Source organism: Oncorhynchus mykiss, chromosome 19 (assembly GCF_057628025.1).
Source record: "Oncorhynchus mykiss isolate SJ-2025 chromosome 19, ASM5762802v1, whole genome shotgun sequence".
Taxonomy (NCBI): Eukaryota; Metazoa; Chordata; class Actinopteri; order Salmoniformes; family Salmonidae; genus Oncorhynchus; species Oncorhynchus mykiss.
This window is the reverse complement of record NC_143040.1, coordinates 60,175,714-60,196,749: the sequence shown is the minus strand read 5'-3', so window position 1 is coordinate 60,196,749 and position 21,036 is coordinate 60,175,714. Positions and strand designations below refer to the sequence as shown.

The following is a 21,036-nucleotide window of genomic DNA, read 5'->3' as shown; positions in this document are numbered from 1 at the left end:
ATCTCCTCCACTACCCCATCTCCTCCTTTCCCCTTCCTCTCCCCATCTCCTCCTTTCCCCTTCCTCTCCCCATCTCCTCGAGTACCCCGTCTCCTCCTTTCCCCTTCCTCTCCCCATCTCCTCCACTACCCCATCTCCTCCTTTCACCTTCCTCTCCCCATCTCCTCCTTTCCCCTTCCTCTCCCCATCTCCTCCACTACCCCATCTCCTCCTTTCCCCTTCCTCTCCCCATCTCCTCCTTTCCCCTTCCTCTCCCCATCTCCTCCAGTACCCCGTCTCCTCCTTTCCCCTTCCTCTCCCCATCTCCTCCACTACCCCGTCTCCTCCTTTCCCCTTCCTCTCCCCATCTCCTCCAGTACCCTGTCTCCTCCTTTCCCCTTCCTCTCCCCATCTCCTCCAGTACCCCGTCTCCTCCTTTCCCCTTCCTCTCCCCATCTCCTCCTTTCCCCTTCCTCTCCCCATCTCCTCCAGTACCCTGTCTCCTCCTTTCCCCTTCCTCTCCCCATCTCCTCCAGTACCCGGTCTCCTCCTTTCCCCTTCCTCTCCCCATCTCCTCCTTTCCCCTTCCTCTCCCCATCTCCTCCAGTACCCCGTCTCCTCCTTTCCCCTTCCTCTCCCCATCTCCTCCACTACCCCGTCTCCTCCTTTCCCCTTCCTCTCCCCATCTCCTCCACTACCCCGTCTCCTCCTTTCCCCTTCCTCTCCCCATCTCTTCCTCTCCCCCTCCTGCTCCCTATTGCCTCCTCAACAAGCTCTCACAGTCCTAAATTAGACTTTGATCCATATTCTACAAACGTCAACTTTCAAAGTGTTTTTCTTTCTCCTACTGCTCTGTATTGTTCCTTTTCTCCAAATGTCAAATTTTAACGTTAAGCTTTAAGTTTAGGCACTCATTCCGAATGGTTAGGGTTTGGGACAGGGTTTGGGACAGGGTTAAAATAAAAAGACAGTGTCTACAACTAGGACCAAACACGCAATGTTCTGATCCAGAGTCATTGGATTACGTTCACAACGCCCTACCAAAACCCAAGCCTACATGACGTCTAATTTCAATGTCAATCTTGAACGACCTGGCTACACCTCCTCTCCTCCTCTCCCCCTCCTTTCCCCCATCTCCTCCTCTCCCCCATCTCCTCCTCTCCCCATCTCCTCCTCACCCTCTTATCTCCCCCCATCTCCTCCTCTCCCCCATCTCCTCCTCTCCCCTCCTTTCCCCCATCTCCTCCTCCTCACCCCATCTCCTCCTCTCCCCCATCTCATCCTCTCCCCCATCTCCTCCTCACCCCTTCCTCTCCTCCTCTCCCCCTCCTTTCCCCCATCTCCTCCTCCTCACCCCATCTCCTCCTCTCCCCCATCTCATCCTCTCCCCCTCCTCTCCCCCATCTCCTCCTCTCCCCCTCCTCTCCCCCATCTCCTCCTCTCCCCCTCCTCTCCCCCATCTCCTCCTCTCCACCTCCTCTCCCCCTCCTCTCCCCCATCTCCTCCTCTCCCCCATCTCCTCCTCTCCTCCATCACCTCCTTTCTACCTCCTCTCCCCCATCTCCCCCTCACCCCGTCCTCTCCCCATCTCCTCCTGTCCCCCATCTCCCCCTCACCCCCTCCTCTCCCCCATCTCCTCCTCTGCCCCCATCTCCTCCTCTGCCCCCATCTCCTCTCTTCTTCCTGCAGTCGGTACTGTCACCAACCCACACGTTCAGTATTAAAGCCGACAGTCCATCTGCCACTCAACCCGCTAACAGCTCCTGTCGCTAAAGCTAACACACACACATCGAACCCCACCTTCCCCCAACACACACACACACACTAATGCTAACACCCCACGGCCATTCTAAACTACCCACCTGCTCCTGACTATACCCATCACACACCCGTAAAAACACAGAACAGAACAGACACAGCATTAAGTAAACAGTGAGTCACTACTTTCCTCTGGGTGAGTCACTACTTTCCTCTGGGTGAGTCACTACTTTTCTCTGGGTGAGTCACTGCTTTCCTCTGGGTGAGTCACTACTTTCCTCTGGGTGAGTCACTACTTTCCTCTGGGTGAGTCACTACTTTCCTCTGGGTGAGTCACTACTTTCCTCTGGGTGAGTTACTGCTTTCCTCTGGGTGAGTCACTACTTTCCTCTGGGTGAGTCACTACTTTCCTCTGGGTGAGTCACTACTCTCCTCTGGGTGAGTCACTACTCTCCTCTGGGTGAGTCACTACTCTCCTCTGGGTGAGTCACTGCTTTCCTCTGGGAGAGTCACTACTCTCCTCTGGGTGAGTCACTACTCTCCCCTGGGTGAGTCACTACTCTCCTCTGGGTGAGTCACTACTCTCCCCTGGGTGAGTCACTACTCTCCTCTGGGTGAGTCACTACTCTCCCCTGGGTGAGTCACTACTCTCCTCTGGGTGTTTCGGGGCAGAGGGGAGGAGGGACAGGGGAGGCCAGTGGTGGCATTTGTGCTCCTCAGGGCTCCTGCTTCTGCATTAGGAAGAATGGCACCTGTCTCATCAATCACAGCTTCACCATCACACACACACATACCCTCACACACGCACAGTCACGGGCCTTCCATTCACAGATGGACCAGCAACACTTGAGTGAGTAACTAAGCATCAGCAAGGCATGGACACACACACAGGTACTTGGCGTAATTTTGCTCAATGTCCTGTGTGCTAATCCGTGTGTGTGTGTGTGTGTGTATGTGGTGTGTGTGTGTGTGTGTGTGTGTGTGTGTGTGTGTGTGTGTGTGTGTGTGTGTGTGTGTGTGTGTGTGTGTGTGTGTGTGTGTGTGTGTGTGTGTGTGTGTGTGTGTGTGCGCGCTCCTTACAAATCAAATTCTTACAGCTTCTGACGAGTGTGAAATAGGTTTATGTAGAACCCTATAGGTTAATGTTCTTTCACAGATGCCCCCTCAGTTCCCCTCCCAGTTCCTCTCTCTCTTCTCTTCTCTCTGTCCCCCTCAGTTCCCCTCTCTCTTCTATTCTCTCTGTCTACCTCCGTTCCCCTCTCTCCTCTTCTCTCAGTTCCTCTCTCAGTTCCTCTCTGTTCCCCTCTCTCTTCTCTCAGTTCCCCTCTCTCTTCTCTTCTCTCTGTCCCCCTCAGTTCCCCTCTCTCTTCTCTTCTCTCACTCCCTTGCTCAGTTCCCCTCTCTCTTCTCTTCTCTCTGTCTTTTCAGTTCCTTTCTCTCTTCTCTTCTCTCTGTCCCCCTCAGTTCCTTTCTCTCTTCTCTTCTCTCTGTCCCCATCAGTTCCTCTCTCTCTTCTCTTATCTCTGTCCCCCTCAGTTCCCCTCTCTCTTCTCTTCTCTCTGTCCCCCTCAGTTCCTTTCTCTCTTCTCTTCTCTCTGTCCCCCTCAGTTTCCCTCTCTCTTCTCTTCTCTCTGTCCCCATCAGTTCCCCTCTCTCTTCTCTTCTCTCTGTCCCCCTCAGTTCCTTTCTCTCTTCTCTTCTCTCTGTCCCCATCAGTTCCTCTCTCTCTTCTCTTCTCTCTGTCCCCATCAGTTCCACTCTCACTTCTCTTCTCTCTGTCCCCCTCAGTTCCTCTCTATCTTCTCTTCTCTCTGTCCCCCTCAGTTCCACTCTCTCTTCTCTTCTCTCTGTCCCCTTCAGTTCCCCTCTATCTTCTCTTCTCTCTGTCCCCCTCAGTTCCCCTCTCTCTTCTCTTCTCTCTGTCCCCCTCAGTTCCCCTCTCTCTTCTCTTCTCTCTGTCCCCATCAGTTCCTTTTTCTCTTCTCTTCTCTCTGTCCCTCTCAGTTCCCCTCTCTCTTCTCTTCTCTCTGTCCCCCTCAGTTCCCCTCTCTCTTCTCTTCTCTCTGTCCCCCTCAGTTCCCCTCTCTCTTCTCTTCTCTCTGTCCCCATCAGTTCCTTTTTCTCTTCTCTTCTCTCTGTCCCTCTCAGTTCCCCTCTCTCTTCTCTTCTCTCTGTCCCCATCAGTTCCACTCTCTCTTCTCTTCTCTCTGTCCCCCTCAGTTCCTCTCTCAGTTCCTCTCTCAGTTCCTCTCTCTCTTCTCTTCTCTCTGTCCCCATCAGTTCCTCTCTCGCTTCTCTTCTCTCTGTCCCCATCAGTTCCTTTCTCTCCTTCGCTACTGTTCTATCATACTCTCCTCTTCTCCTATCCAATCCCTTTTCCTTTTAAATACTGTACATTCCTTTAGATACAACATCAGTCCATTATTTCTCATTGTGAAATTATAGTTTTGAAGCAGAGATTTATTCTGACAAGTTTGGGTTTTATTTTTAAAAGTAGGAAATATTACAATACATTATACGTTAATGTATAAAAATTCTGACTCTCTTCTCCAATTCTCCAAGTACTGCATGATGCTTGTTCTGTATCACTGTAAACCGATATATCTTGTTAATGTTGGATTATACAGCCTGGGTCTAGACTTGGTTAGTCCCTGACATACTCCTCCTGAGGGTCCACACCTCCCCTACTTCCAGACCTCCATTTTATCACATACTTTTGTTGTCTTCCGCTCCTCCTCTCCTCTCCTCTCTCTGGACTCTGAGAGTACTGAGATGGCAGTCGTGTTTTCTCTCTCTCTCACTCTCTCTCTCACTCTCTCTCTCTCTTGCTCTCTCTCTCTCTTGCTCTGTCTGTCTCTCTGGTGGTATGGTAGTGTTGTATGTATAGGGGTCAGGTGTGTCTGTCTCTCTGGTGGTATGGTAGTGTTGTATGTATAGGGTTCAGGTGTGTCTGTCTCTCTGGTGGTATGGTAGTGTTGTATGTATAGGGGTCAGGTGTGTCTGTCTCTCTGGTGGTATGGTAGTGTTGTATGTATAGGGGTCAGGTGTGTCTGTCTCTCTGGTGGTATGGTAGTGTTGTATGTATAGGGGTCAGGTGTGTCTGTCTCTCTGGTGGTATGGTAGTGTTGTATGTATAGGGTTCAGGTGTGTCTGTCTCTCTGGTGGTATGGTAGTGTTGTATGTATAGGGGTCAGGTGTGTCTGTCTCTCTGGTGGTATGGTAGTGATGTATGTATAGGGGTCAGGTGTGTCTGTCTCTCTGGTGGTATGGTAGTGGTGTATGTATAGGGGTCAGGTGTGTCTGTCTCTCTGGTGGTATGGTAGTGGTGTATGTATAGGGGTCAGGTGTGTCTGTCTCTCTGGTGGTATGGTAGTGATGTATGTATAGGGGTCAGGTGTGTCTGTCTCTCTGGTGGTATGGTAGTGGTGTATGTATAGGGGTCAGGTGTGTCTGTCTCTCTGGTGGTATGGTAGTGGTAGTGTATTAAGTTGTTGTTACGTGGGAAAGATATTTGTACTAATTAGTAGTTTAATGTTAACTTGTGCACATCGTGACGTGTGAATGTGTTGTGTGTACATTTGTGTATGTTGCAATTTTTTTTGTTGACTTAGTCTGTATTTTGCTTTGCATACTGCTAACTGAAAGTAATATTTGATTTTTAGGCTTTGATTTGAGACCATAAGTATTTAAGTTAATTTGTTTTCAGTAACATTTATTATTAATATATATTTTGTTTACGTGAATTTTTTCTTGAAATAAAAATATATTTAGTATAAAATAATGCAGTGTTTATTTTGTGATTAAAAAAAAAGTTTAAGTAGGCAAGTCTCCTAAATTCCTAAAATGTCCTCCTACAATTCTCCTAATTCTCCTCCTAAAAGTACAAGATAAGCAGTGTGTCTCCTAACACTGCTGCTGTGCTGTATATATTGTAGACTAAACCCTCTCCAAAGTAATGGTCTTTCTCCCCAAATAACCTTTTCTATTTTATGAAGGTAAGGTTTAAAACTCAATCCGATTATCACACCACAAAGAGTAATGTAATAAAGCAATGGTGTGCTAATCCCGCTGCTCGCCGTTGGTATTTTAGCATTTTTGCTAATGTAAGTAAATACGTAGCATGCGGCAGGCGCTGTATTGAGTTGAGCCCCTACAGTAGATAGAACGCTGAGCTGGGCTGAGCCGGGGCTTGTCCGTGGCTGTGTGTTGGAGCCGGCCCTGTCTGCAGAACCGTATCCATTCATCCTGTTCACTCAACTGGAACTAAAGCCAACACATTACACACACAGGCCTTTTTCTACTTTGCCATAGCCTGCCGGCCTGGCCCCATACACACACACACACACACACACACACACACAACCATCAGGACTGAGTGTTCTCTCTCTGTACATGCACACACGTATAGGCTTGTACACATGGACACAGGCGTACATATATGCATGCAGGCATGGATTTACACACACACATACACACACACACACACACACAGTGTTCCAGTGTGTCTGTGTTTGTGTGGTAAACATGTCTTTATCAGTATGTGAGGTCCATGTTCTGACGTATTTACTGATACACACATGGAAATAACAACAGACACAACGTATTACACAAAAATGAAAGGACTACCAGATTATCACATTCTTTCTCTAAAACGATTTTGTCTCAAACCCAAATTAACAATTATTATAACATATGTGTATTATAATATATACAATATTTTTATTAGGCTGAATAGACAGAATGAAAGAAAAAAGGAGAGTGAAGGTATTACCATTAGCCTTTTATACACTTTCACAGATTTGCTGACCACATTTAGATGAGTGTTTTCACAGATTTGCTGCCCACATTTAGATGAGTGTTTTCACAGATTTGCTACCCACATTTAGATGAGTGTTTTCACAGATTTGCTGCCCACATTTAGATGAGTGTTTTCACAGATTTGCTGCCCACATTTAGATAGTGTTTTCACAGATTTGCTGCCCACATTTAGATAGTGTTTTCACAGATTTGCTGACCACATTTAGATGAGTGTTTTCACAGATTTGCTGCCCACATTTAGATGAGTGTTTTCACAGATTTGCTGCCCACATTTAGATGAGTGTTTTCACAGATTTGCTGCCCACATTTAGATAGTGTTTTCACAGATTTGCTGACCACATTTAGATGAGTGTTTTCACAGATTTGCTGCCCACATTTAGATGAGTGTTTTCACAGATTTGCTACCCACATTTAGATGAGTGTTTTCACAGATTTGCTGCCCACATTTAGATGAGTGTTTTCACAGATTTGCTACCCACATTTAGATGAGTGTTTTCACAGATTTGCTGCCCACATTTAGATAGTGTTTTCACAGATTTGCTGCCCACATTTAGATAGTGTTTTCACAGATTTGCTGCCCACATTTAGATTAGTTTTTTCACAGATTTGCTGCCCACATTTAGATAGTGTTTTCACAGATTTGCTGACCACATTTAGATAGTGTTTTCACAGATTTGCTGCCCACATTTAGATAGTGTTTTCACAGATTTGCTGCCCACATTTAGATGAGTGTTTTCACAGATTTGCTGACCACATTTAGATGAGTGTTTTCACAGATTTGCTGCCCACATTTAGATGAGTGTTTTCACAGATTTGCTGCCCACATTTAGATGAGTGTTTTCACAGATTTGCTACCCACATTTAGATGAGTGTTTTCACAGATTTGCTGCCCACATTTAGATGAGTGTTTTCACAGATTTGCTGCCCACATTTAGATAGTGTTTTCACAGATTTGCTGCCCACATTTAGATAGTGTTTTCACAGATTTGCTGACCACATTTAGATGAGTGTTTTCACAGATTTGCTGCCCACATTTAGATGAGTGTTTTCACAGATTTGCTGCCCACATTTAGATGAGTGTTTTCACAGATTTGCTGCCCACATTTAGATAGTGTTTTCACAGATTTGCTGACCACATTTAGATGAGTGTTTTCACAGATTTGCTGCCCACATTTAGATGAGTGTTTTCACAGATTTGCTACCCACATTTAGATGAGTGTTTTCACAGATTTGCTGCCCACATTTAGATGAGTGTTTTCACAGATTTGCTACCCACATTTAGATGAGTGTTTTCACAGATTTGCTGCCCACATTTAGATAGTGTTTTCACAGATTTGCTGCCCACATTTAGATAGTGTTTTCACAGATTTGCTGCCCACATTTAGATTAGTTTTTTCACAGATTTGCTGCCCACATTTAGATAGTGTTTTCACAGATTTGCTGACCACATTTAGATAGTGTTTTCACAGATTTGCTGCCCACATTTAGATAGTGTTTTCACAGATTTGCTGCCCACATTTAGATGAGTGTTTTCACAGATTTGCTGACCACATTTAGATGAGTGTTTTCACAGATTTGCTGCCCACATTTAGATAGTGTTTTCACAGATTTGCTGCCCACATTTAGATGAGTGTTTTCACAGATTTGCTGCCCACATTTAGATGAGTTTTTTCACAGATTTGCTGCCCACATTTAGATAGTGTTTTCACAGATTTGCTGACCACATTTAGATAGTGTTTTCACAGATTTGCTGCCCACATTTAGATGAGTGTTTTCACAGATTTGCTGACCACATTTAGATGAGTGTTTTCACAGATTTGCTGCCCACATTTAGATGAGTGTTTTCACAGATTTGCTGCCCACATTTAGATTAGTGTTTTCACAGATTTTCTGCCCACATTTAGATAGTGTTTTCACAGATTTTCTGCCCACATTTAGATAGTGTTTTCACAGATTTGCTGCCCACATTTAGATAGTGTTTTCACAGATTTGCTGCCCACATTTAGATTAGTGTTTTTGGGGTTTATTCATTATTTTCATCATTTTCAATTACAGTGATTTTAGTTCTATCTATTTTAAGAGTGAGTTTTAAGACATTTCCTTTGTAGTGGAATGTCTAAATTTGACCCTCTATTTTTTCACGTTCTGATTTTTAAAAATGTATTATTAGTCTAGGGGTCTTTCCCTGGTTTTCTCTTTTAATGTAGGGCACCTGGCAATTTCATTACACACACACACACACACACACACACACACACACACACAGTTTCCTCTTAGTGACGTCAAACTGTCTGGACTGTCCGTACTTTTCTGAACTTTTAAAAAACTTTTTTTTTTAACATTTTCAGACGATGATTCTGATTTCATTGCCGGGGGTTACCTTATCACCCTGTAGACAGCTCCTCCCCTGATGCAGAGGTGGGACTTGATTGACAGCTAACAGTCCATCCCCTTTCCTTGTTTTTTATCCCAAGACCAATAATTGCATATTATAACTGTCCAGGAAGGCTTCTATTCATGTCGTACACACACCCCTTTCCTAAGTAACACTGTCCGGTAAATGCAGCCGTTAAACATTTACCATGAACGACCTCTGCTGTGCATGCGGCCTGTCACAGATGTCGGTAAACATTACCATAGCTCAAGGCCATAAAAAGTGTTCGTAAGCAGCATCTGTTGTCGTCTTATACTGTATAGGCCCCATGATGTGCATACTGTATATACAAGTCCTGTCTGTCTTTCTGTCTGTCTGTCTGTCTGTCTGTCTGTCTGTCTGTCTGTCTGTCTGTCTTTCTCCCTCTGTCTGTCTGTCTGTCTGTCTGTCTGTCTGTCTGTCTGTCTGTCTGTCTGTCCGTCTGTCTGTCTGGCTCTCTCCCTCTCTCTCTCTGTCTGTCTGTCTGTCTGTAATATTCTGAGTCTCTAGTCTGTCTAAGGTAGCGTCAGTAAACCTGTTCCATTGTACTCAGGTGTCCTGTCTGTCTGTCTGTCTGTAATATTCTGAGTCTCTAGTCTGTCTAAGGTAGCGTCAGTAAACCTGTTCCATTGTACTCAGGTGTCCTGTCTGTCTGTCTGTCTGTCTGTCTGGCTCTCTCCCTCTCTCTCTCTGTCTGTCTGTCTGTCTGTAATATTCTGAGTCTCTAGTCTGTCTAAGGTAGCGTCAGTAAACCTGTTCCAATGTACTCAGGTGTCCTGTCTGTCTGTCTGTCTGTAATATTCTGAGTCTCTAGTCTGTCTAAGGTAGCGTCAGTAAACCTGTTCCATTGTACTCAGGTGTCCTGTCTGTCTGTCTGTCTGTAATATTCTGAGTCTCTAGTCTGTCTAAGGTAGCGTCAGTAAACCTGTTCCATTGTACTCAGGTGTCCTGTCTGACCATCATTTAGTATGTACAGCATTCAAAATATAGTTTCCTAAATGGCTGTGCTACATATACCGTATATCGTTAATGTGGAAAAGTAGCAATCATCTATCAATAACTCATGTAGTGAAATACATTGCTGAAATATGCCCCTCATGCTGAACTTACATCCACTTTGAAGCAAGTGTTTTTACATGTGCTGTGGTACAGGATAACTCTATGTGTTCTCCTCCCCAGACTGCTGCTTCTATCTGACCCCCTGTTCCCTGTCTGTTTGAGGTGTCAGTCCTACTGTCTCTGTGTTCTCCTCCCCAGACTGCTGCTCCTATCTGACCCCCTGTTCCCTGTCTGTTTGAGGTGTCAGTCCTACTGTCTCTGTGTTCTCCTCCCCAGACTGCTGCTCCTATCTGACCCCCTGTTCCCTGTCTGTTTGAGGTGTCAGTCCTACTGTCTCTGTGTTCTCCTCCCCAGACTGCTGCTCCTATCTGACCCCCTGTTCCCTGTCTGTTTGAGGTGTCAGTCCTACTGTCTCTGTGTTCTCCTCCCCAGACTGCTGCTCCTATCTGACCCCCTGTTCCCTGTGATTCTCTGTGTTGTAGAATGAACTTATCAAAGGCCCAGGTTAATAGTGAAGATAAATACGGCAAATGTGTCAGCGCGTGGAGAATGCAACAGACCTACGACCTCGACGCCACTCACATGCGTGACACACATGCACTTTATAACCCAAGGTAAGAGTGGAAACATGCTCACACACACACACACACACACACACACACACACACACACACACACACACACACACACACACACACACACACACACACACACACACACACACACACACACACAAAAGCACACACACAAAATCACAGACACACACTACATCAAAAGCCAATTCAAAGTACTGTTGTCTTTTCCATGTCTCAATGTCGTAGTGTGTGAAGATAAAATGTGTTGTTTTTGTTAGTGTGTGTGTGTGTGTGTGTGTGTGTGTGTGTCTTTGTCTCCTCCATAATTTACCATTCATCCAGTGTGCCACTGTACAGCTCCCACTACTACTATAATCCTTCTGTAGGTTTAGATTTCAGTGATAAAGGGTCTGGGCAGCGTTCAGAAGGGAACACGTTGTAGAATGTTTTTATAATGTTCAGTACATTTCCCCCACCTGAATGATCCCCAGGTCTGTGATGAGGTTAGTCGGAGTGCAGTAGCTGACACTAAGTTGTGTTGACACTTTAATGGGCAGCTAGCTAGTTGTTGTGTACAAGGGTTACTGGGCTGGCTGCTGTTTAATGTGTAACCCTCTCACCAGGCTCAAATGTGACTCTCATGATATTACCTTACTTAGAATATCTGAACAGCATGGGATATCAGTTGAGAAGCACATCTCCAATAAGAATCCCTATTATAAACTCGCTAGGGTGATGAAAAACTAGGGGATTCATTTCAGATAGAATGATTATAGATTTTTGTTATTATATGAGGATATGCTTTCCCATGCATTAAATGAAACTGAAACAGCAAATGACCAACGCAACAGACATAAGGTTCAAGATGTATATTATCACATTTTCAATGTACCACATCAAAATAAATAATGAATAAACCCCGATGATTTTTCACAACCCAAAGCACCCGTTGGCGCGCGTTGGAGCTCCGCCCCAAAAATGGCGACACACATAAAGTCCCGAAGCACCCCACCGTTGTGGTTACTCACTACTCCTATATATTTCCTCAGCAAAGTATGGCAGTTCCGTGCAGGTGTCCTCACAAGATGCACAGCTATCAATGCAGACAGTACTCCTTAGCAGCAACACATATCCCATGGTAACATGAACTCGTTAATCTTCCACAAGTAATTCTCTCCAGTTCTCGCACGACGCTAGGCTAACCTCGAGGCTGTCAAATACCTCCACAATGAAACGGTAGCTTCAATCTCTACTAAGTTTTTCTTTAAAAAATAATAATAACTCATTCATTAAATCAAATCAATATTTCCCTTCAAAACTCGGTAGATATGGGTTTTGTTGAACTTTTATCGTCTTCTTTCATAGTTTTTCTTTCTTTTTCTCTCCATCCTTTTTTTCAACGTCTCTCCCTCTTTCTTCAACGTCTCTTTCCCAGGCCTCCTGTTAACCAGGTCAACTCTCCCATTGGCCTCAGCTTAACAAGCTACCTTATTGGTCAAAACTTGAGAGTAAATCAACCTATTTCACTTGTTCTTTAAAGGAATGTTCCTTCAAAAGAAATGCATTAACAACATAACAATTCAGCAGCATTCAATCACCTTTTAAATCTAATACCAATTAATTATAACAAATAAACTCTATACTTGGTTTTAACAAGGGTATTACACGTGGCTGCTTTGTTATTGTGTTGTTTTGTTTCCCTGGTGGCAGTGAGCATCTGAAAACATGTTTGTTGCTTGTTCACCGTTGTGATGTTTTTAAATGCTTTGGCTTACGTCTGAAGGTTCATTAAAAGCGTTTCTGTGTTGTTTCAGCAGTGATGGTATACTTTGTAATTTTGGGGATAGTTTTAGTGTTTAATAATTGGCAGTGGGTGTATTTAAAATGTGTTGAATTGTGTTTGCGATTATGTTATGGTTGGATTGTGGTTGTGTTTATAATGTGGTTAGGGTTACTGTTTGGGTCTGTTTCCTTTGCTGCTGTGTCTGACTGCTTCAATGAACATGTTAGTGACCATGGAGAAAGAGAGAGGGAGACTGAGAAAGAAGGAGAGAAGTCAAGACAGAGAAATAGTGTGTGTAAAACAGTGACAAAAGAGGAGAAAGAACGTAGAAAGAGGTACAATGAAAAAGGGATATGGAGTTTGTATGGAGAGGTGGAGCAGAGACTGATACAGAAGAGAAACAGATAGACAAGAGGAGGTAGAGAGAGGGGCTAGAGAGAGAGAGAGGGAATAGAGAGAGAGAATAGGGTAGAGTTGGTGAGAGGGGGATAGAGAGAGAGGGGGGGTAGAGGTAGAGAGAGGGGATAGAGAGAGAGGGGGGGATAGAGGTAGAGAGAGGGGGATAGAGGTAGAGAGAGGGGGCTAGAGAGAGGGGGGGATAGAGGTAGAGAGAGGGGGATAGAGGTAGAGAGGGGGGGATAGAGGTAGAGAGGGGGGGTAGAGGTAGAGAGAGGGGGATAGAGAGAGAGAAGGGGGATAGAGGTAGAGAGGGGGGATAGAGAGAGGGGGATCAAGGTAGAGAGGGGGGGATAGAGGTAGAAAGAGGGGATGGAGGTAGACAGAGTGGGATAGAGGTAGAGAGAGTGGATCAAGGTAGAGAGGGGGATAGAGGTAGAGAGGGGGGGGTAGAGGTAGAGAGGGGGATAGAGGTAGAGAGAGGGGGATAGAGGTAGAGAGAAGGGGATATAGAGAGAGAAGGGGGATAGAGGTAGAGAGGGGGGATAGAGAGAGGGGAATAGAGGTAGAGAGAGGGAGATAGAGGTAGAGAGAGGGGATAGAGGTAGAGAGGGGGGAGAGAGGTAGAGAGGGGGGGAGAGAGGTAGAGCGAGGGGGATAGAGGTAGAGAGAGGGGCATAGAGGTAGAGAGAGGGGGATAGAGGTAGAGAGGGGGGGATAGAGGTAGAGAGAGGGGGATAGAGGTAGAGAGAGGGGGATAGAGGTAGAGAGAGGGGGATAGAGAGAGCGAAGGGGGTAGAGATGGCGAAAGGGGGATAGAGGTAGAGAGAGGGGGATAGAGGTAGAGAGGGGGTATAGAGGTAGAGAGGGTGGGATAGAAGTAGAGAGATTGGGATAGAGGTAGAGAGATTGGGATAGAGGTAGAGAGAGGGGGATAGAGGTAGAGAGATGGGGATAGAGAGAGAGAGGGGGGAGAGAGGTAGAGAGGGGGGATAGCGGTAGAGAGAGGGGATAGAGGTAGAGAGGGGGAATAGAGGTAGAGAGGGGGATAGAGGTAGAGAGGGGGGGCTAGAGGTAGAGAGGGGGGATAGAGGTAGAGAGGGGGGATAGAGGCAGAGAGAGGGGGATAGAGGCAGAGAGAGAGGGATAGAGGTAGAGAGAGGGGGATAGAGGCAGTGAGAGAGGGATAGAGGTAGAGAGGGGGGATAGAGATAGAGAGAGGGGGAAATAGGTAGAGAGAGGGGGGTAGAGGTAGAGAGAGCGGGATAGAGGTAGAGAGAGGGGAATAGAGGTAGAGAGAGGGGGATAGAGGTAGAGAGGGGGGGATAGAGGTAGAGAGAGGGGATAGAGGTATAGAGGGGGGAGAGAGGTAGAGAGAGGGATAGAGTTAGAGAGACAGGGATAGAGGTAGAGAGAGGGGGATAGAGGTAGAGAGGGGGGGATAGAGGTAGAGAGGGGGGGATAGAGGTAGAGAGGGGGGATAGAGGCAGAGAGAGGGGGATAGAGGCAGAGAGAGAGGGATAGAGGTAGAGAGAGGGGGATGGAGGCAGTGAGAGAGGGATAGAGGTAGAGAGGGGGGATAGAGATAGAGAGAGGGGGAAAGAGGTAGAGAGAGGGGGGTAGAGGTAGAGAGAGCGGGATAGAGGTAGAGAGAGGGGAATAGAGGTAGAGAGAGGGGGATAGAGGTAGAGAGAGGGGGATAGAGGTAGAGAGGGGGGGATAGAGGTAGAGAGAGGGGATAGAGGTATAGAGGGGGGAGAGAGGTAGAGAGAGAGGGATAGAGTTAGAGAGACAGGGATAGAGGTAGAGAGAGGGGGATAGAGGTAGAGAGAGGGGATAGAGATAGAGAGAGGGGTATAGAGTGCAGTATATACATATGAGATGAGTATGTAAACAAAGTGGCATAGTTAAAGTGGCTAGTGATACATGTATTACATAAAGATGCAGTAGATGATATAGAGTACAGTATATACATATACATATGAGATGAATAATGTAGGGTATGTAAACATTATATTAGGTAGCATTGTTTAAAGTGGCTAGTGATATATTTTACATCATTTCCCATCAATTCCCATCATTAAAGTGGCTGGAGTTGAGTCAGTGTGTTGGCAGCAGCCACTCAATGTTAGTGGTGTCTGACAGTGTTTAACAGTCTGATGGCCTTGAGACAGAAGCTGTTTTTCAGTCTCTCTGTCCCAGCTTTGATGCACCTGTACTGACCTCGCCTTCTGGATGATAGCGGGGTGAACAGGCAGTGGCTCGGGTGGTTGTTGTCCTTGATGATCTTTATGGCCTTCCTGTGACATTGGGTGGTGTAGGTGTCCTGGAGGGCAGGTAGTTTGCCCCCGGTGATGCGTTGTGCAGACCTCACTACCCTCTGGAGAGCCTTACGGTTGTGGGCGGAGCAGTTGCCGTACCAGGCGGTGATACAGCCTGACAGGATGCTCTCGATTGTGCATCTGTAGAAGTTTGTGAGTGCTTTTGGTGACAAGCCAAATTTCTTCAGCCTCCTGAGGTTGAAGAGGCGCTGCTGCACCTTCTTCATGATGCTGTCTGTGTGGGTGGACCAATTCAGTTTGTCTGTGATGTGTACGCCGAGGAACTTAAAACTTACTACCCTCTCCACTACTGTTCCATCGATGTGGATAGGGGGGTGTTCCCTGAAGAGAGGGGGATAGAGGTAGAGAGAGGGGGATAGAGGTAGAGAGAGGGGGATAGAGATAGAGAGAGGGGTATAGAGGTAGAGAGAGGGGGATAGAGGTAGAGAGAGGGGCATAGAGGTAGAGAGAGGGGAATAGAGAGAGGGGGATAGAGGTAGAGAAAGGAGGAAAGAGGTAGTCAGAAGTAGAGAGAGGTGAGTATAGTTGGAGAGAGGTGAATAGAGGTAGAGAGATGGGGATAGATGTAGAGAGAGGTTGCTAGATGTAGAGAGAGGGGGTAAGATATAGAGTGAGGGGAATATAGAGAGAGGATAGAGAGAGGGGATAGAGGTAGAGAGAGGGGTATAGAGGTAGAGAGGGGGGTATAGAGGTAGCGAGAGGGGGGTAGAGGTAGAGAGAGGGTGAAAGAGGTAGAGAGAGGGGGATAGAGGTAGAGAGAGGGGGATGGAGTTAGAGAGAATGGGATAGAGGTTGAGAGAGGGGGAAAGAGGTAGAGAGAGGGGGATAGAGGTAGAGAGATGGGGATAGAGGTAGAGAGAGGGGATAGAGGTAGAGAGTGTGGGATAGAGGTAGAAAGAACAGGATAGAGGTAGAGAGAAGTAGAGAGAGGGGATGGGGTAGAGAGAGGTGGGTTTAGTTGGAGAGAGGGGGATAGAGGTAGAGAAAGGGGGATAGAGGTAGAGAGAGGGGGACAGAGGTAGAGAGAAGGGGATAGAGGTAGAGAGAGGGGGATAGAGGTAGAGGTAGAGAGAGGGGATAGAGGTAGAGAGAGGGGGATAGAGATAGAGAGAGGGGTATAGAGGTAGCGAGAGGGGGGTAGAGGTAGAGAGAGGCTGAAAGAGGTAGAGAGAGTGTGATAGAGGTAGAGAGAGGGGGATATAGGTAGAGAGAGGGGGATGGAGTTAGAGAGAATGGGATAGAGGTAGAGAGAGGGGGAAAGAGGTAGAGAGAGGGGGATAGAGGTAGAGAGATGGGGATAGAGGTAGAGAGAGGGGATAGAGGTAGAGAGTGTGGGATAGAGGTAGAAAGAACAGGATAGAGGTAGAGAAAAGTAGAGAGAGGGGATGGGGTAGAGAGAGGTGGGTTTAGTTGGAGAGAGGGGGATAGAGGTAGAGAAAGGGGGATAGAGGTAGAGAGAGGGGGATAGAGGTAGAGAGAGGAGGGTATAATTGGAGAGAGGGGGATAGAGGTAGAGAAAGGGGGATAGAGGTAGAGAGAGGGGGATAGAGGTAGAGAGAAGGGGATAGAGGTAGAGAGAGGGGGATAGAGGTAGAGGTAGAGAGAGGGGATAGAGGTAGAGAGAGGGGGATAGAGATAGAGAGAGGGGTATAGAGGTAGCGAGAGGGGGTAGAGGTAGAGAGAGGGTGAAAGAGTTAGAGAGAGTGTGATAGAGGTAGAGAGAGGGGGATATAGGTAGAGAGAGGGGGATGGAGTTAGAGAGAATGGGATAGAGGTAGAGAGAGGGGGAAAGAGGTAGAGAGAGGGGGATAGAGGTAGAGAGATGGGGATAGAGGTAGAGAGAGGGGATAGAGGTAGAGAGTGTGGGATAGAGGTAGAAAGAACAGGATAGAGGTAGAGAGAAGTAGAGAGAGGGGATGGGGTAGAGAGAGGTGGGTTTAGTTGGAGAGAGGGGGATAGAGGTAGAGAAAGGGGGATAGAGGTAGAGAGAGGGGGATAGAGGTAGAGAGAGGAGGGTATAATTGGAGAGAGGGGGATAGAGGTAGAGAGAGGGGGAAAGATGTAGAGAGAGGTGGATAGAGGATATATATTTCCCCCTCTCTATAGGTAGATAGCGGTAGAGAGAAGGGGAAAGAGGTAAAGAGGGGGGAAATAGGTAGAGGTAGAGAGGAAAGCTCTGTCAAGCTCAGGACACTCTGGGTCGGTCAGTCGGATGCCTGAATTATTCAACCTGCCACACGATATGAAGAGACAGATCAGGGAGGGAGAGAGAGAGAGAGATGAAGGGAAAGAGGTGAAAGAGGGAGAGATGAAAGATGTGGGTAGATTGAGTAGAGAGGTAGAAATAAAGATATTAATACTGATTTAAACTCACATGTGTGTGACTGCATGCTTTCCAGCATGTGTTTGTGTGTGACTGGGATGGGGGTAATAGAAGGGGCATGTCCTCCAGATGTATAGTGTTAGTGTTTGGCAGATTAAATGTAGATGTATAGTGTTAGTGATTGGCAGATTAAATGTAGATGTTTAGTGTTAGTGTTTGGCAGATTAAATGTAGATGTTTGGTGTTAGTGATTGGCAGATTAAATGTAGATGTTTGGTGTTAGTGATTGGCAGATTAAATATAGATGTTTGGTGTTAGTGTTTGGCAGATTAAATGTAGATGTTTGGTGTTAGTGTTTGGCAGATTAAATGCAGATGTATAGTGTTAGTGTTTGGCAGATTAAATGCAGATATACGGTGTTAGTGTTTGGCAGATTAAATATAGATGTTTGGTGTTAGTGTTTGGCAGATTAAATGCAGATGTATAGTGTTAGTGTTTGGCAGATTAAATGCAGATGTATAGTGTTAGTGGTTGGCAGATTAAATGTAGATGTTTGGTGTTAGTGTTTGGCAGATTAAATGCAGATATACGGTGTTAGTGTTTGGCAGATTAAATATAGATGTTTGGTGTTAGTGTTTGGCAGATTAAATGTAGATGTTTGGTGTTAGTGGTTGGCAGATTAAATGTAGATGTATAGTGTTAGTGTTTGGCAGATTAAATGTAGATGTTTGGTTTTAGTGTTTGGCAGATTAAATATAGATGTATAGTGTTAGTGTTTTGCAGATTAAATGTAGATGTTTGGTTTTAGTGTTTGGCAGATTAAATGTAGATGTTTTGTGTTTGTCAGATGAAATGTAGATGTTTGGTGTTAGTGGTTGGCAGATTAAATGTAGATGTATAGTGTTAGTGTTTGGCAGATTAAATGTAGATGTTTGGTTTTAGTGTTTGGCAGATTAAATGTAGATGTTTTGTGTTTGTCAGATTAAATGTAGATGATTTGTGTTAGTGTTTGGCAGATTAAATGTAGATGTTTTGTGTTTGTCAGATGAAATGTAGATGTTTGGTGTTAGTGGTTGGCAGATTAAATGTAGATGTATAGTGTTAGTGTTTGGCAGATTAAATGTAGATGTTTGGTTTTAGTGTTTGGCAGATTAAATGTAGATGTTTTGTGTTTGGCAGATTAAATGTAGATGATTTATGTTAGTGGTTGGCAGATTAAATGTACGGTGTTAGTGTTTGGCAGTGTGTGTGTGTGTGTGTGTGTGTGTGTGTGTGTGTGTGTGTGTGTGTGTGTGTGTGTGTGTGTGTGTGTGTGTGTGTGTGTGTGTGTGTGTGTGTGTGCGCGCGTGCGTGTGTGTGTGCGCGCGTGTGTGGGCCTTGTGTTTCAGGCAGAGCCATGGCCAAAAATCTCTGCTACCAGGACATTTCTCGCAACATGTCTTGCCTGGCATATTCCCTCTGCCATATCCCCCTTGGCATATTCCCCTTGGCATATTCCCTCTGTTATATTCCCCTTGGCATATTTCCTCTGGTATTTTCCCTCTGGTATTTTCCCTCTCGCATATTCCCTTTGGGATATTCCCCTTGGCATATTCCATCTGTTTTTTTCCCTCTGGCATATTCCCTCTGTTATTTTCCTTCTGCAATATTCCCTCTGGAATATTCCCCTTGGTATATTCCCCTTGGCATATTCCCCTTGGCATATTCCCTCTGGCATATTCCCCTTGGCATATTCCCCTTGGCATATTCCCCTTGGCATATTCCCTCTGGCATATTCCCCTTGGCATATTCCCTCTGGCATATTCCCTCTGGCATATTCCCCTTGGCATATTCCCTCTGGCATATTCCCCTTGGCATATTCCCTCTGGCATATTCCCCTTGGCATATTCCCTCTGGCATATTCCCCTTGGCATATTCCCTCTGGCATATTTAACCTGCCCTATATAATGCCTGCTGTACAATAGATATTGTGCCTGACTGACTACAACCTAAGTGTGGATATTGACTGGGTATTGACTGGGAATTGACTGGGTATTGACTGGGAATTGACTGGGTATTGACTGAATATTGACTGGATATTGACTGGGTATTGACTGGATATTGACTGGGTATTGATTGGGTATTGACTGGCTATTGACTGGGTATTGACTGGGTATTGATTGGATATTGACTGGGTATTGACAGGGTATTGACTGGATATTGACTGGGTATTGACTGGGAACTGACTGGGTATTGACTGGGAATTGACTGGGTATTGACTGGGTATTGACTGGGTATTGACTGGGAACTGACTGGGTATTGACTGGGTATTGACTGGGTATTGACTGGGTATTGACTGGATATTGACTGGGTATTGACTGGGAACTGACTGGGTATTGACTGGGTATTGACTGGGTATTGACTGGGAACTGACTGGGTATTGACTGGATATTGACTGGAAATTGACTGGGAATTGACTGGGTATTGACTGGATATTGACTGGGAATTGACTGGGTATTGACTGGGTATTGACTGGGAATTGACTGGATATTGACTGGGTATTGACTGGATACTGTTTGGTTTAGGCAAATACCTTTAAAGGGAGTGTGTTTGTTTGACTGTGGCCAAGGGCTCACAGTCTTAGGCCAATTGGACTTAGTCTGGGTCAAACCTATTATAGACCATTGGCATGCCGCTGTCACACAGAACCTAAACCAATCACAGACAAGCACGTTACTGGCACATGGAGACGGCCGCTGTGTGTGTGTGTGTGTATGTGTGTTTGTTTATTGTGTGTTTCACGTGAGAGGGCTGGTACATACACAGACAGACAGACAGGCAGACAGAGCCACACACAGATTCAGACACACACACACATACACACAGGCAGACAAACATGCAGACACACACACTGACAGACACACACAGACAGACCACACACAAGACACACACACACACACACACACACACACACACACACACACACACACACACACACACACACACACACACACACACACACACACACACACAGACAGACAGACAGACAGACAGACAGACAGACAGACAGACAGACAGACAGACAGACAGACAGACAGACAGACAGACAGACAGACAGACAGACAGAGCCACACACACAGATTCAGACACACAGGCAGACATACATGCAGACACACACACTGACAGACAAACACACACAGACACACACACACACACAGACACACACACACACACACACACACACACACACACACAGACAGACATACCACACACAAGACACACACACAGTCACACACACAGACACAGTCACACACAGACAGACAGACAGACAGACAGACAGACAGACAGACAGACAGACAGAGATACAAACACACACACAGACACACACAGACAGACGGAAGTGACACACACACAGACAAACAGACACACACACAGACACAGACAGACACACACACACACATACACATTCAGACATACACACAGACACACAGACACATAGACACACACACAGACAGAAAAACATACACAGGCAGACAGACAGACACACACACACACAGACAGACACACACACAGACAGACACACACACACACACACACACACACACACACAC

At 46.0% G+C, this 21,036-nt stretch overlaps 1 protein-coding gene across 6 annotated transcripts in view; it reads left to right on the top strand.

Moving 5' to 3' along the window:
* The window catches only part of LOC110498090 (estrogen-related receptor gamma), a 283,235-nt gene that overhangs the window by 138,895 nt on the left and 123,304 nt on the right, over positions 1-21,036 (top strand). For all 6 annotated transcript variants that reach the window (XM_036955038.2, XM_090209629.1, XM_036955036.2 and 3 more), the window contains exon 2: positions 10,510-10,641. In XM_036955038.2, coding sequence (XP_036810933.1) covers positions 10,511-10,641 — 131 coding nt within the window. In that variant the 5' untranslated portion in view covers position 10,510. The remainder of the gene's footprint in view (positions 1-10,509; positions 10,642-21,036) is intronic.